Here is a 17,449-nt window from a genome sequence, read left to right as displayed (position 1 = left end):
GGTTTTGAATGATGAAGGTAAAGTACTATTTATAATTTGGGAATTTTTCTTTCCTGTGTGAAAGGAATTATGTAAAGAACAGTAGTAATGCATGGTGTGACTATGAACATAACATACCAGGACATAATTTATGTCATAGTGAAATACATGTCTTAGATTTGTCCAATGAACAACTTATTTTTTAAAGTTATCATTAATATTAATAAAACAGATACTGGCAAAATACTGATCTCTCAAATATATTGACTCCATATAGAAGAGAATATTTTACAACTTGAATTGAAATACAAGAAGGTAATTCAGAAATTACTCCACAGAGTTCAAAGTTTCAATTTTATAAATTATTTTCAAACAAGGGTCATTTAAATAAAATGTAACCCCGGTAAATAATAGCTGGCCCTGGACTTTACATCCCATGCCATTATATAATTATATATATGTATGTTTAAATACATATATATAGGCTGAAGACACAGAATATTCTATGTAAATTATCATTTCACTTTTAACAAAGTGCTAAAGTAGAATAGAAGTACATTGTTTATACAATATTGAATGCAACTATATTAAACATTTAGTCACCTTTAATATAACTATTTAAGATCCTAAGAGAGGAAACGTTACTTCACAAAAACAGGGAAAAGCTGAGACCGAGGCACAAAGAGTGTGCTTTGAAGTCCCTGGAAAGCACTTGTTCACCATAATAAAGAAGGCTGAGGGTTCTGACCTAATCAAAAATAAGTCATATAAGAAATGGCTTTATTAGAAAAAAATGTAGTGTACAGGTGGCTAATTTTAACATAGACATGCCTCTCAGCTATTTTAGAATTAAAATCTGATAGAGGGTTTAAACTTCTTTAGAAGTTAGTGGCATTTCCTCATATTTTTATCTGTGACTGAGGGAAGGGGTTATCTTCATGTCATAGACACCCTTTACTTCTTTTCATAATTACAACTTTCCTTTCAGTAGTTAGCACTGGCACAAAACACAGAACGTATTATTTAGGTAGTGATTTCTGTGTGTAAAATATCACAACTCCAATCCCTGAATCAGGCACAGGTATGCTGCTTATGGAATTTAAAAATCCCTTATCATCACACACGTCCTACGTTATTATTCCTCGGAAGTAATTAAATAGATGTGATTATCAAATGATGCTTCTTTCTTCTTTGTCCTCTTCATGCTGGATGTGCAATTCCAAGCAAATGAACGATTTGCAGTGCTGATTTCCAGTCTCCCTTTAAACTCCATCAAGTCTGTGCTATTAAACTGACACAACCACATCAAGATAGAGTCTGTCATAGGATTCCCTGAAGCACAGAATGAGGAGGAGACTGAGTAAGCACGACCCGGGAAGGCACCAGTTGAACCAAGACAACTCTGTAAGACAAAAACATGCAGCCGTCAGCATCTTGAATCCCCCACAAACTCCACCTGCATGCTGGGAGTAGTTGGCCTGGCACATAGAAGTGCAGAAGACGGATGCATCCCGGAAGGCTGGGGACCAGCTAATAGTGACAGCCTGGAGCTTAAGTGATGCATGTGAGACATTACAGAGTTTTCATGTGGAATACTTTAAATCAGTGTTATTAATAACTTGCATCAATTTGCTCCTCCTTGCCTTTGGTGAAAAAAAAAATTCTATTAGTTTCAAGAAGAAAAATCAATCATCTTAAATGTTGAGTTTGTTAATTCTCTTTAAAAGTGCTCTCTGTGATCATTAGTCATATCCCTGTTTGGAAATAGCTAATGTAGATTAGAAAGACAAGTAAAAAAAATCTCCTGAATTTTGAGATAGCATTTTAATATTCTTTTAGGATAGATATATCTACTAGGGAATGAGAGATAGATAGAACAGTGGTTAAGGCCCCTGCTTGCCTTGCACGTAGCTGACCTGGGTTTGATCAACAGCACCACATAAAAGCCAGCAAGCACTGGCAGGAGGGATTCCAGAGATGTAGGGGAGAGGAGAGAGGGAGAACAGAGAAAGAGAGTGAGGTAGAGTTAGTTCTACTTCTCAGTCAAAACATCATATGTAATATATGGGGCAGAGCTCAGGGCTTACTCTGTGTTTCTGTGCTCAGGATCATTCCCAGTGTTCCTGGGGTGTGAATCCAGGTTGGCCACAAGCAAAGCAAGTGCTTTAACAACTATGCTAACTTTCCACCTTAAGACATATTTAAGGGTCAGACAGAGAGCATAGAGGTAGGGCATTTGCCTTGCATGCAGAAGGATGGCGGTTCAAATCCCAGCATTGTATATGGTCCCCGAGCCTGCCAGGAGCAATTTCTGAGCATAGAGCCAGTAGTAACCCCTGAGCGCTGCTGGCTGTGATCCAAAAAAAAAAAAAAAAAAAAAAAAAAAAAAAAGGAAAAACTTGGATATTGCAGGGGGCCCCAGGATAGTGACCAGAGCAGCACCTGCTGGTCCTCAGGAGGGGTGGGCAGACATAAATCATCGCAGAGATGCTGCCTGCTTTGTATCTATTCCTTTCTCTTTCTTCTTTGAACCCAGGCCCTCCCAGGCCACCTCTGGCTAGTGAATTTAGACTCCCAAACTCCTCTACACCCCTCACTCTGAAATCCCCAAGCAGCAGCAGCAGACCTCAGACTCCAAGAGGAATATAAAGTGTACTTGCTTTTGCTCCCTCTCTCCCTTTCAGTTTCAGGTGGGATGTTGATGTCCCTGAATGGGCATGAGGCACCACCCAGCAGCTGGGCCACAGGCTCCTGTGAGTCTTGCAGCACCCGGCCCTGCCAGTCTTGGGCCTCTGTAGCATGCAGCCCTAGCTGCCTTGAGCCCTTGCAGCTGAGCAGTTGCCGAGCAGCAGGTGGATTTGCAGCTTTACAGCAGTAACCTGGATAATGGCGAATTTCTACTAGGTAATTCTATTCTGATTTGATTTAATGGTACCCAGGACATGCTTCTTCAAAAATGCTTCTTCGGGAATTCAGAACTCTCCAAAAGACTGACCTAGGGCCTCTATCAATACATACAATGATATAACCAGCCATCGCACTGTCTCTAGCTCTTCCGCAGCTTAGGAGTCAACTATGCACCAGATCAGCTTCCTTCTATCTAATTAACTCTGCCAGTTAATCTGAAGGCTCTTGGTGCAGAAGGGACTGGCTTCTGATCATAAATTGGTTGCTATTGGTGAGGCTGAGGAAGACTAACATTTTTTACATTTTTTAAAATATAGGTGGAGCAGTTTCAACTAAAAATTTCATCAAATAAGAAAAACAAGTTTCCTGGAATTTCCTCTTCCGCCATCTTTCTTGAACACTGTTATCTAGTTATACTTCCCTTTTGTAATGTTAATAATACTACCTTAATCTTCAAAAGGTACCCTAAAATTTTCATTCTGCTGCTTTGGTTTAATCGTAATTCATATAGTTAAAAGAGCAATTTATGCTCAGAAATGGAAATCAGAAAAACCACCAGTTAGAAAAGGTGCTAAAGGTTGTGTGCGTGGGGTGTGCGCACACATATGCACTCTCAGAATGGGCCTCCTACCCTTTCAATGTCTGTATTTTAAAAGTCAGGCACATTTTCTGTATTATGTAACAAAGACATACATATATATATATATTTAAGGGTATTTTCATGTAAAAAGTCTCCCTTGTGCGTCCCTTGGATTGAATATAATCTAAACTCATGGAAATGCAGTTACAAAATATGTCCTTGTTTTATTATTTTCTGAAATGACACTGTTTTCTGCTTTTATAAGCAACCAGATAGCCCTTGGATTTCTGATAGCAGTTTTGAAAGACCAAAAAAAAAAAAGATGGGGGGGGCAGATAAGGGGAAAGTAGACAACTAGAAACCTGCTTATGTTAATTGTGAGCATTCTGATTTTAAGGCTGGACTTGATGCAATAGCTAAAATAAAACATGGTCCTTGACAGGGAAGTTCCCCAACAGGGCGATATTTTTATTTTTGGAGATTTTAAGTTGTGGGGAGGTCTAGCATACAGGTAAAGTGTCCCTGCTCCCCTTCAGCTTAGGAATGTATCAAATATAACCAAAGCAGAGTCATATTTTACCAATTACACAATTAACTCTTCTAACCTGGTGTGGTTGAAATTGCTCAAATGACCTCATAATGGCTCTGAAATGTCATGGTCTGTTGGTTGGTTCTTTTGAAGTTCTGAAAACTCACCAAAACCTCTTAATAAGTTGGCTAAAACAACTGCAAACACTCCTGAAAATGATTTCACCAAATGGCGAGCTGAGAGTCAGAGATAGGAAAGGCTCTTTATTTCCCACAGGAACTCATTTACACCCACAGCTGAGTGGCTCTTAACAAATTCGAACTGGCTTAAGAGTTTACACTGTACAAGTAAACTCAGACTAAAAGAATTCTAGTGCCATCCACAAGAGCTGTCTTATAATTTGTATCTACTCTTTCATCAGAGACACTGTTTATAATGTTAATGAAGGATTAAAACCTCAATTCTTACCAATTGAAAGAGCTCACTTTACTTTGATACTGTTTCTTTTAAGCCTGCTGTTTCTTTTTTTCTTTTTTTAATAATATCTTTACTTAAGCACCATGATTACAAACATGGGTTTCAGTTGTAAAAAAAAAAAAGAACACCTCCCCTTCACCAGTGCAACCTTCCCACCACCAGCAATCAATGATACTCAGAGAGGGCTTACATTGTATGTCCAACAACCTCCATAAGCAACCTTCCGCTTCCTCCTGTGATTTACCCTGAATTGCTGAACTCACAAAAATGTCTGCCCTCCCACTTAGGAGCCAGCTGACTCTAGATTTTGGTTAATAGTCTGCTTCCTTCACTACACAAATTACCCAACTGCACTGCTTTAATTTCCAGATACAAAAATTATGTCTTGTGGCTCACATCTGTTGGAATTGTTCTCCTGGTCAAGTGCCTCCTGCCTCAGTCAGGCCCAACGCAGCTCCCAAATTCACAGTTACCAACGGAAAGAACTGAGGCTAAAACCTTTAAATGCATTTAATCAAAACTTACTGCAAGCAAAGCTTCTAGAACAAAAACATAGACAATATTAACTTCAGAACAAGTTATAACTATAACAATATGCATTTGAGAGCCCATAAGGAATCTAACAGCATTCACAAATATATTTTGCATGAGAAGTTATTAGACTAAACCACTGTGATGTTGTTTGAAAGAACTCACTGAGATTCTCAAAGCAAAGACTAGAGGAAAGTCCCTAATGCTTACAAATACTCTTATTTTCAAGAGCAAGTCACATTTTTCTTTTTTGAAAGTGACCTTGAAAATCCAAGTCATAAAAGCATCAAGAACCTTTTGATATGGTTCTAGGTACTCAAAATAGAACCAAAACAAAACATTGGGACCCTATGACCTACGACTATATAACCCAGTAGTGCTGGGCTAGAAGTTTTTGTTAATGCTAACAAGGCTATAATCTCCAAACATATTGCCAGTGAATACTGACTTATTGGGGCCCATCTTGCTCCATATTCAAATGTGGACATTTTGGGGGTAAGTGTACAGACCTGGAACATTATCTAATATCAGATATGAGACAGCATACTGTAGGAAATAAAAATGCCCTTCAGGAAATTTAATACTTCTCTGAGAAATGGCCAATAACTCCCCCACCCCCAGATCTGGAGAATGATTCTAAATCAGGCCTTGAGTCATAACTGAGAGCTGAATTGTGTGTAACATGCAGTTGACTTCTGTGGGAGTTATTAAAGGCTTGAAATGTCTGAAGGATGACATTCTGAGTGCTGGCTAAAATGGGAGAGGTGAGCTTATCACACAGTGTTTAGGGCACTAGGTTGTGGAATGAAGTTATGTTTTATAATGTAGTTGTGCAAAATTTTCAGATTTGCAATTTATTTTCCGCTGTACCTGTTATGAGGCATGTGGACTTTTCAGACAGGCTTTTGGGAAAACCAATTAATTATATGCAAAAGAACCTTAACATAATTTTCAAAGCTCTGGTAACCTTATTTTTAGATATGTGAATCATAAACATACATATCAAAAATGTCTTTAACTGTAATCCTTAAGAAAAACAATCCACTTAAACTTTTGAGGTTAACTTAAACTAATATGCATGTGCATGGAAATGTAAAAAAGTACTTTGCTTTCAATGTTTAAGGAGTTACATAAGTTTTATGGCTTTACATTGCTTTGTGTGCTGCTAAGAAATATTATGTATTACAATCTGGGGACTTGAGGGACAAAGTAATTGTACATGGGTTGTTTTATTTTTCTTAATGTTCTTTGGCTGAAAGTTCAAAGTTAAGATATCAGCAAGGGGACTTCTGAGAATTCTGTTTATGGGTGATTGTCCTTCCAATGTAACTTTACCTTGTCCTCTTTCTTTGCATCTTTGTTCTCATAATTGAAAATAAAAAAATAAAAAAAAAGAATGTCATAATCCAAACAAAAATTTGAGTATCTTTAAACCCATGTTTCCTTTATCTTTGTAATTGTTCCACCCAAACCACAGAAGTCCTACCTAGGTATATTCTTTATCTTAGCTCCTATATTCTCTCCAGGACTCTCATCTGTCTGCCACTCATTCACATCACCAAATGAATTTGTCTGTCTACCTCAATAAAAGATCATTTCTTCCAGAAAAAATAAATGTCTTTAAAACAGAAGACTTAGGTACTTAAATTCCTGATGTTTACCAGCTAGTAAGTATCAGCTATGCCCTGGTTTCACATGTATCTTCTCATTAATTCTCTAAAATATAAACATATCCCCCTCAAATCATCTGTTGAATTAAAACAAATAATTATTTAAGGTTTTATTTTCGCAATATCAACAAAGTTTGGACAGAAACCTTTTTTTTTTTTTTTTTTGGTTTTTGGGCCACACCCAGTAACGCTCAGGGGTTACTCCTGGCTATGTGCTCAGAAGTTGCTCCTGGCTTGGGGGACCATATGGGACACCGGGGGATCGAACCGCGGTCCGTCCAAGGTTAGCGCAGGCAAGGCAGGCACCTTACCTTTAGCGCCACCGCCCGGCCCCCCTGGACAGAAACCTTTACTATGTTCATAAGATATGTGATCAGAAGTCAATCAAAATAAGAGGAAACTTTTCCCCACGAATTAGAAAATCCCTTGATTATATTAGTGAGTAAGCATTAGCGGAATGGTGCTAAATGTTTCTCTGCCACCTATAACTAATGAAACAAAAATATCTGCTGATATTTGGTCACTTTAAGTTGCAAAATGAGGACAGAACACTGACTGATGCCAGTTCCAATTCATTCATGCTAGATACTAGTCTGTTGAATAAACTGACAGCTGCTGCTGGACCAAGGAGAGGAATAGGCATTCTGCTACCCAAGCAAAATGGTTAGAAGTACACGGTGCTCTCCTACATGCAGACATCTTGAAGGTAATCTCTGCCTTAGTCTGATCAGTTCCTTCTATTCTAGGAATCACGTGTAAGAAGATGTCTTGGGGTCACAGCTGAGCAAAACGTTCCCTGGCACCATAAAAAGATCTTGGGGTTCGATAATGAGCATGTCCAAAGCCTGTAGTTGTAACCATGATAGTATGCACCAGTAATGGAGAAATCCTGTATCTCTCAGGCCAAGGGAATTACCTTTCTAATATCCCCAATACTTACTGTGCCTCTGCAAAACAAAACAAAACAAACAAACAAAAAAACTTGCCACACTAGCCCTCCTGTTTTTTTTTTCTTCTTTATTATTGTTGTTTTGTTGTTGCTGTTTTTTTTTTTGCCATTACTGATTGCTTTTTTTGTTTTATTTTGTTTTGTTTTCCAACAGAACCACAAAACCTGAATCATCTTGTTCTGCCTCATAAATTGAGGGGAAAAATAAAAGTGGATGATACCGGAAGCACAATCTCTTGAAACTTGAGTGGGAATAAAAAATGATCAAACCTAAACACCAAACCCAAAGTCAACGACAACAGAATCAAGACTCCCCCCCCCCCACCAATCTACAACAAGCTATATACAAAGGGGACCTGTTACACTAGCAGTCCAGGGAGCAAAGGGAGGAGGTATTGGATGCATGCTGGGAACAGGGGTAGAGGGAGGACAATGGACAACATGGTGGTGGGAATGGGTCTAATTCACTGTCACTCTGTGACAGTGAATATAATGTGAGACTTGTAATTCACATTGGTAACAATAAAAATTACTAAAAAAAAAAAGATGTCTTGAGGATAACATCTTTGGTATGGACTGCTGCTGATTTTATGTACTGGGAGCACCAAGCACTGTTTCTAGCTGTCAGGAAAAACCAAACTCTACTAGGCTGCAACAGTCTCTTCCCAAGTCTATGTCTAAGATCTGGAAAATCATCTGTATCACCTTAACAGGCAACTGAGCCAAGCCTGGCACTTTAGTAGGCAAAAGAGAGACATTGAGTCTCCATTGTTACACAACTGGAATGAATCAAAGTGGTTATGAAACAACTGTTCTGGTTATTCTATTTAGAAATTAAAGGCTAAGACCTTTCTCAAACACTGGTGATAACACAAATGGTGATTCTGTTTAGAAAATTAAAGGCCAAAACCTTCTCCAACAACAGGTGATGCAACATCAGTTTCCAGGGCAATGTGGAGAAGTTGGCCTTCATTAGGAACACTCTTCTTCCGAGGGCAAGCTGAACTTAGGGGCAGCAAGGCTACAACCTGCTTTACCTGTGCTGGGAACGGAAATAATCTATTTTATATTTAGGAAGCTGTTTGGTGAAAAATGCCATACCCAAAGTTTGTCTAAAGTCCTGTGCAGATCATGTTTTAGCTTTAAAAGTTTCAAAAACATATTAACTGCCTGTTTGTATTTCAGTTAAAAGCCTGTCAGCAACTTCCCTACCAACCAGGAAATCTCTTGAGTTGTCACCATTTGAAGGTGCTTTTTACTGCCTAATTCTTCCATGTATAAAGTCTACATATACTGGCATCTGGTGAGTGGTTAAGACAAAAAGCAATTATGGGAGATGGGGAAGAAAAAAATAGAATGTTAGATAGTTTAAGGTGCGAACTAAAACAGGATGTAAACCTAGTAAGAGATTTAAAAACAAGAAAAAATTCTTTATTCAAGACTCACAGTATCACGAGGTCCTTATTTGGACTGTGAAATAAAAACCCTAACACAGAGAGTGCAGAGTGCAGTTAGAATAGAGAATAGAGAAAGATCTACAATGAAAGCGACATATATGGCACCCAACATTAACAGTAGTGCAAACCAGTGCCAAAGAGAAAGGTGAGAGAGAGAGAAAGAGAAAGAGAGAGGAATGTAAAATGCCCACCCAGAAGCAGGTGGGAGAGGGCGGATGGGAGAGAAGAAGCCATCAGGGAGGGTGAGAGGAAAACTGTTATCCTTGGTGGTGGGAAATAAGCATTAGTGATGGTTGTACATTGCACTGATGAAATTTTTTTTTTTTTTTTTTGGTTTTTGGGCCACACCCGGCGATGCTCAGGGTTACTCCTGGCTGTCTGCTCAGAAATAGCTCCTGGCAGGCACGGGGGACCATATGGGACACCGGGATTCGAACCAACCACCTTTGGTCCTGATCGGCTGCTTGCAAGGCAAACGCCACTGTGCTATCTCTCCCGGCCCCTCACTGATGAAATTTTGTATGACTGACACTCAATCATGAACAACTTTATCTGCAAAAAGAAAAAAAAAAAACCACCACCACCGCCACCAACAACAAAAAACCCCAAACACCCTATAATATGAACGACCTTGCAATTATGGTGTTTAAAGAAAAAAAGGAAAAGAACCCTAGATCATGATGCTCAAAAGTTCTAAAAAGTATGACAAAATCTGGACCATGGAAGAGTCCAAGAGTATATACGTGCAAAAGGGAACACCCTCCAAACCCATGGTCCCTGACATCAGCTGCTGTTGCCATCCTATCAGGGTTCTTTCAGCCCACTGAGGGTTATCTTCAAAGATCATTCTTTCCTCAAGCCCCTACTCCCTCACTTACTTTCTTTCTTTTCTTTCTCTTTCTTTCTTTCTTTCTTTCTTTCTTTCTTTCTTTCTTTCTTTCTTTCTTTCTTTCTTTCTTTCTTTCTTTCTTTCTTTCTTTCTTTCTTTCTTTCTTTCTTTCTTTCTTTCTTTCTTTCTTTCTTTCTTTCTTTCTCTCTCTCTCTCTCTCTCTCTCTCTTTCTTTCTTTCTCTTTCCTTCCTTCCTTCCTTCTTTCCTTCCTTCCTTCCTTCCTTCCTTCCTTCCTTCCTTCCTTCCTTCCTTCCTTCCTTCCTTCCTTCCTTCCTTCCTCCCTTCCTTCCTCCCTCCCTCCCTCCCTCCCCTCCCTTCCTTCCTCCCTCCCTCCCCTCCCTCCCTCCCCCCCCCCCCCCCCCCCTCTCTCTCTTCTTTCTTTCTTTCTTTCTTTCTTTCTTTCTTTCTTTCTTTCTTTCTTTCTTTCTTTCTTTCTTTCTTTCTTTCTTTCTTTCTTTCTTTCTTTCTTTCTTTCTTTCTTTCTTTCTTTCTTTCTTTCTTTTTTTGGTTTTGTTTTTGGGCCACACCCGGCAGTGCTCAGGGGTCACTCCTGGCTGTCTGCTCAGAAATAGCTCCTGGCAGGCACTGGGGACCATATGGGACACCGGGATTCGAACCAACCACCTTTGGTCCTGGATCGGCTGCTTTCAAGGCAAACGCCGCTGTGCTATCTCTCCGGGCCCATACTCCCTCACTTTCAATTACACAATGGATGGACAGACTTTTCAGCAAGCTAGTGCCCTCATGAATGCACGTACTTTCCACATTCTGCCTAGCTAGGCATGTAGGCACCCTGTTTTCCATTCTCCCTGAGGCTAAATCCTCCACTTGGGTACAGGAGCCCATCTCCTCTTTCATATGGATCTCCCCCTTTTCCAAAGGTGTGTGCCTGGACTGAAACCTCTACCTCTGGTCTATATCCTATTCATTTTATCCTTCTCTGTACTGTCCAATGCATGTGGCCATTCAGATTTAAGAATAAGATGGAGGGAAAGTGACTCCATCGCTGCGTTAGCTTTAAGTGTTAGATGTAGTATTGTCTTGGACAGTGAAAATGAGAAATATTTCATTTGTCATAAAAAATACAACTGGATTTTACTGTCCTACATAATCATTGGGTGACTACCAAGCATCCCTAAGCTTTCAAGTATACACATCTTACCCTGAAATTAATTTATATCTTATGGTAAGACTGCAGTTTCAAAAAACTTATTTTAGAAAGCAATATACCAGTGATTCTTAACGAGAACCTGCATTTTAGAAATAAGTGGGAGGCTTTAAAAACTACAAATGCTGTGTCCAGACAAGGTTAATGAGAAAGTCTAGGGGATGAGGGTACATTCGACAGCTTACATTTCAGGAAGAACAACTAAGAAAACTGTCTTTTACTGGCATCTGAAAGCTCAAGGAAAGTAAGTGCTCACTCCACCCTTGGCATTGTACTTGCTTTTGTCTGTTTGGGGGAGGGGGGCACATTCGGCAGCACTTAGTGATTACTCCTGGCTCTTCACTCAGAAATCATTCCTGGCTCAGGGGACCATATGGAATGCCGGAAACTGAACCTTTGGCCGTCCTGAGTCAGCCACTACCACTGTGCTACCACTCCGGCCCTGTACTTGCTTTAAAAAAAAAAAAAATGAATCGCTGCATTTAACGTTATATAAGTTTCATGTAGAGTGGTAAGTCACAGTGAGAATACTTCCTATAAATTCTCAATATATCAGAACCAGCCGCTTTTCTCATGACACATTTAGACAGAAAAATGCCAAATTACTTACCTGTATGATAAAACGTGAGAAAAAATAAAAGTACTCCCATGAAGATATTACTTAAAAAAGTGACAACTCCACAAGTAATTCCTTCTGGAACTGGATAGACAGTTTCCACGAACAGCTCGAAAAATATAGGTATGCTGCTATTGAGGAAGACTCCCAGGAGGATGCAGGACGTGTACAGGGTCACTGAAAGAGAAGCACAAACAGCTCAGTGTCTTGGGGCCAGCGAGTCTGCATGCAGGTCTTCTGGAGGCTATTTGAAAAGCATCAGCTCTGGAATTTCATCTTTTTTCAATAGTCCCTGTTTGATAAATCATCACAGAGCTGTTAGCTCTCAGCTCAGGTTTTCTGGCAGGGGACGGAAACAGGTTTGTTGCTGGATGATCAGCAGTTTGTTTGCTTTATCTTTCAAAGAGATTACTCAAAGTATGGGAACAATTTTCTCTCTACAATGTAATGAAAAGGACTCTTCCTCTTGGGTTGGGAGATGGTTCAGAGGTCTATAGTGCATGACTTTGTATAAAGGAGCCCTAGGTTTGTTTTATTTTTTGGTTTCTGGGTCACACCCGGCAGCGCTCAGGGGTTATTCCTGGCTCTACACTCAGAAATTACCCCTGGCAGGCACAGGGGACCATATGGGATGTCGGGATTCGAACCACTGTCCTTCTGCATGCAAGGCAAATGCCTTACCTCCAAGCTATCTTGGCGGCCCCAGAGCCCTAGGTTTAACCTCTGGCACCGCAAGGTTCCCTGAGCACCACCACCAGGAGTGCTTCCCCACCAACTGCCCCAAAACAATTCTACCATTTTAAACACACTTGGGAAAAAGAGGAATAGATAAAATAAACCAACTTAATTCGAGATCTGGACTCATAATTTTAGAGAACTTAAAATCCAAGAATAAAATTATTTTACATTAACTAAAATATTATGTAAGATTACTATAATAAATAGCACATTAAATATTACTGAAAAATACAGAACAGTAGACCTAAAATGCAGAGTAAAAATTACTCAACACGTAACTCCTATAGAAACACTTAACATTAATCCTTAAATTTTGAAGGAGTCTTGTTTTAATAGTTTTTAAAAACTAGGTAACACTTTGGAACATAGAAAAAAATATTTGACTTAATAGCTATGAGGAAAAGACAGCAAGCCAATGAGGTAGATTGGATTCTGGGCTGAGAAACTTGATAACTTCTGGGAATGGGGCAGGGCAGATTCTCCTTCCTGCCTGAAGAACCTGAAGACACAACCATAACCAACACCCTCTGGTATGTAAATGACCCAGCTCCACAACTGAACCTCATCAAACTGCCAAGCCACCAAAACATACCCCTCCACAGCTCCTAGATCATTTGGCCATAGCATGGCTCTGTCACACCTCCACATTTCATACCACTGACAATGCGGTAGGAACACTGCAAATTTACTGGAAAAATTATACGGAAGCCCATCAGATCAATTAGCAAAAACAATAACAGAGGTACACCAATCAGTTCAGTAAGTCCTCAGACAATGACTTTAGTAGTTGTGAGATAAAACAATGATCACAAGTTCTCTTCACTAATCTATTTTTTTTAACTAATTCCATTTACCATTTTGTTATACCTAGCAATATGAATTAAATGAATTAAATGCCTGTTAAATGAGTAGGCTTAGGGGGTTTTGGGGAAAATGAGGACATTGGTGGAGGGAAGGACAAAATGGTGGTGGGACTGATGTTCAAATGTTTAGAATGCCCCAAACCAAATGTGTTATGAACAACATTGTAAATCATAGCGTCCAAATAAAAAAATTCCTTAACATGAATAAAAACCTTAAAAAATAGTTAAGATTCTAGATCAGCTAATAATCTGGAATAAAGTGACTAGAGATTGCCAAACATGATTTCAATTAACTGTTTAAAGAATTAAAAAAAAAATAAAACTGTAGAAGCTAGAGAGATAGTACTGGGATAGGGTGCTTGCCTTGCAAGTAATCCCTGGCATTCCATATGGTCTGCAAAGCCCTGCCAGGAGTGATTCCTAAGTGTAGCACTAAAAGTTCCCTGAGCACTAAGTGTGGCCCCAAAATTAAACAAGATGAAGAAGAATAAGAACAACAACAAAATCCCCTCCCCCCAACAATAGAGGGGTTGGAGAAACAGTATAGTAGGTAAGGTGCTTGTTTGCTTTGCACACAGCTGACGGTGTTTGATCCCAGGACTGCACATGGTCCCCTGACCTCCATCAGGAGTGATCCCTGAGCACAGAGCTAAGAGTAAGTCTTGAGCACAGTCAGGTGTGGCTCAACAACTCTTCCCCAAGTAATTCGCACTATTCTCTACTAAAATTTCTCTAGTCAACCTCAACTCCTGTTTCAGAAACAAAAATATATTACATTCTAATCACACAAATAACTGATAATCATTTTATTTTCTTTGAATAGAAAACACGTGAACACACAAAAAAGAATGACATGAATAAATTAAATTTCTGAAGAACAGGGGCCAGAATAATAGTAGAGCAGGTATCATTTCTGTCTTGCATGTAGTCAATTATGGAATCAATCTCTAGCACCCCATAAGGTTCCCTCGAGCATGGCAAGGAGTAATTCCTGAGTACCAAGTCGGGAGTAACCCCTGAGCATGCCCAGGTATGGTACACTCCCCCCAAAAAGAATTTACTGATTGCTCAGGAGAGATCAACTATTTTGAATTAAATGTGAAACAATAGTTATAATAAATAATATTTAAAACACAAAGCAATTTTTTTGGCTACACCCATCAGTGCTCAGGGCTTACCTTTAGCTCTGCAGTCAGGGATCACTCCTGGTGATGTTCAGGGAACCATATGGGATGCTCGGAATTGAAATTGGTCAGCTGCGTGCCTGGCAAGTTACCTACCCAGTGTACTATCTCTCCAGCCCAATTATTTTTTTAAGAAGTTATTAAATACAAAAGATTGCATTCTCGATGCATATTTGCTAGACCTATATTATGTCCCTCAATCATCAACACTTTCTACTGTTCCCATTATTTATTAGGAAACCCTAGGCTGGAGTCTCTCTAGTCACTTTCATATTCTATCTAGAAAACACTTTATCACAATTTGTTAGTCATTAGAGCAGAAATGGCTACTGAACTGAACACTTATGGGTGTAGGAGTTAAAAACATTAAAAATAAATAAGAAAATATTGAAATAATAGGAAAAGTCAGACTCGTAAAAACAAGGAAGGAATGCTTCTAAGTAAGGATTCACAAACCACTGAAAAAATTTGCTATTTTAGGAATCATGTTTGAAAACAATTCTGACATTTTTGTTTTTGAGAGAAATATACCCTTCATATATAATTATGTAATCAAGCAAATTAAAACATAATTAACTGAGAATCACAATCTGAATACAGCATAATTGCATGTTATAAAAGAATGATAATGTAACAAGAAAACAAATGGAAAGGGACTATTAGTATAGAATTCTGAAATTTGACTTATTAAATTTTTATCAATTATGGTGAATATAAAAAAGACAATAAAACATCTCAGAAAAGTAGAATCTGGATAAGAAAAATGGGACCAGAGCAGTGGAGCAGTGGTAGGGCGTTTGCCTTGCATGTGGCTAACCTAGGACGGACAGCGGTTTGATCCCCTGGCATCCCATTCGATCTCCCAAACCAGGAGCGATTTCTGAGCGCAGGGCCAGGAGTGGTGCCTGAGTGTCACTGGATGTGGCCCAAACCTGCCCCCTCAAAGAAATATGCCTTGCTGAAAACCTCTGAAGACTATGCAGCTTGCTTGTTTTCTTTCAAGATCATTAAGAACCTTCTGATTTGGCTCTAGGTGCCAAGCTGCATGCTTTGTGTGCTCAGGACCCAGTTCAATCCTTGCACTACATGGCCCGGAGCATTACTGGATGTGAACTGGAGGTCCCAGCATGCAGGGTCTGAGCAGTACTTGATCTTCAGGTCTTAACATGGAACTGAGTCCCATGGAACAGCCCCCCTGAACAATGTTTGGAAACTCTCCTCCTGAACCTCCAAATCTTGAGGTTCTTGCTTCCACATTACTTACATTCTAAGAAAGAGGTAATCTTTATCACTGAAAAGTAAAAGTTTTCATAATTGCTAATGGAATATTCCAACATTGTTGATGAAGATATTCATTTCTTGGTAATCAGAAATTTTTATACAAATCATTATGCATTTATTCTTTGCTCCAACAATTCTACTTCTAGGAATTTATCCTATAGCTAAGTATGTATATAATGAGCTGGTAAAGAACACTCACCACAATGTTATGTGCAGTGTAAGACAAAACAAAGGTTAAATGCCCATTAGCAGGATTTAGGTATTTACAACTTTATCAAAAATCCTAACATAGGGGACTGAAGAGCTCGCATGCAGGTAAGGCATTTGCCTTGCATGCAGAAGGACGGTGGTTCGAATCCTGGCATCCCATATGGTCCCCCAAGCCTGCCAGGAGCAACTTCTGAGCGTAGAGCCAGGAGTAATCCCTGAGCACTGCTGGGTGTGACCCAAACAAAACAAAATCTTAACATAGGTATACTTATAAATGATTAAAAATGAAACTACTGGGCTGGAGTGATAGTACAGCAGGTAGGGAGGGTGCTTGTCTCACGTGCAGCTGACCTTGGTTCAATCCCCAGCATCCTGATGGTCCCCCAAGTTGGCTAGAAATGATCCCTTAGTCCACAGACAGAAATAAACCCTGAGAACTACTGTGATGCACAAAAACAAAAACAAAGACATTACTATCAATGACACCAAAATACATATGTGAAAAAGGTACTGAAAAATACACAATATACTCATTTGTGTCTACAAATATATACAATTATTTTGGTTAATACGAATTTTTGATAATCAGGGAGAAAGAAATTGGGAACCTCAGCGGGCACAGTAAAACATTTTCTACTATTTGAATTTGACTCTTCGATATATTTTCTCCATTTAACAAAATAATTTCACTGATAGCTGATCCAGCCCCACTTCATACAAGTTCGTTAACTCACTGACTCAGCAGGTTATCAGCAGGGACAGCTGATCCATAGACCTGATGTCCACATCTGGAAACCATGAGCCAGGCCACATATATTCCCACCTGATTTATTAGAATCCTAATTACATTTAGGTTAAATGGGCTCAGATGGATGACAGAAATTCAAAGACCAATAAGATAAAAAGCAACGTTTTCATTCAATTCTCTCTAGGCAGAGCTTGTCTTTGACACGATATAAAAAGATTTAAGACCACTGGTCATGCAAAAGGAAGCAAAGACAAATAAATGGAACTATATTAAATTGAGAAGGCTCTGCACCTTAAAGTAAATGGTGACTAGTATACAAAGACTACCCACAGAATGGGAGAAACTATTCACCCAATACCTATCAGATAAGGGGTACTATTCTAAGATATACAAGGCACTGGTAGAACTTAGTAAGGAAAAAAAAATCTAACCCCATCGAAAAATAGAGAGAATAAATGAACAGATATTTCCTAAAGAAGAAATACAGGTGGCCATAAGGCACATGAAAAATGCTCCATATCACTAATCAGGAAGATGCAAATCAAAACAATAATACAATATCATCTCACACCAGACACTGGCACACATCACAAACACCAAGGAAACTCAGTGCTGGTGTCGGTGCAGGGAAAAAGAGACTCATTCTCTACTGCTGGGAATGTAGACTGATCT

General features: G+C 39.3%; 1 protein-coding gene across 1 annotated transcript in view; it reads right to left on the bottom strand.

The window, feature by feature from the left end:
* Positions 1 to 223: 223 nt before the first annotated feature.
* SLC49A4 (solute carrier family 49 member 4) overlaps positions 224 to 17,449 on the bottom strand; it is a 70,790-nt gene continuing 53,564 nt past the window's right edge. The window contains exons 8-9 of the mRNA XM_049785910.1: positions 11,748 to 11,930; positions 224 to 1,381 (exon numbers count right to left, since the gene is read on the bottom strand). Of these exons, the coding sequence (XP_049641867.1) occupies positions 1,266 to 1,381; positions 11,748 to 11,930 (299 nt within the window). The 3' untranslated portion in view covers positions 224 to 1,265. The remainder of the gene's footprint in view (positions 1,382 to 11,747; positions 11,931 to 17,449) is intronic.

Source organism: Suncus etruscus, chromosome 13, assembly GCF_024139225.1.
Source record: "Suncus etruscus isolate mSunEtr1 chromosome 13, mSunEtr1.pri.cur, whole genome shotgun sequence".
NCBI classification, from domain to species: Eukaryota; Metazoa; Chordata; class Mammalia; order Eulipotyphla; family Soricidae; genus Suncus; species Suncus etruscus.
This window is presented reverse-complemented; position numbering and strand designations above follow the sequence as displayed.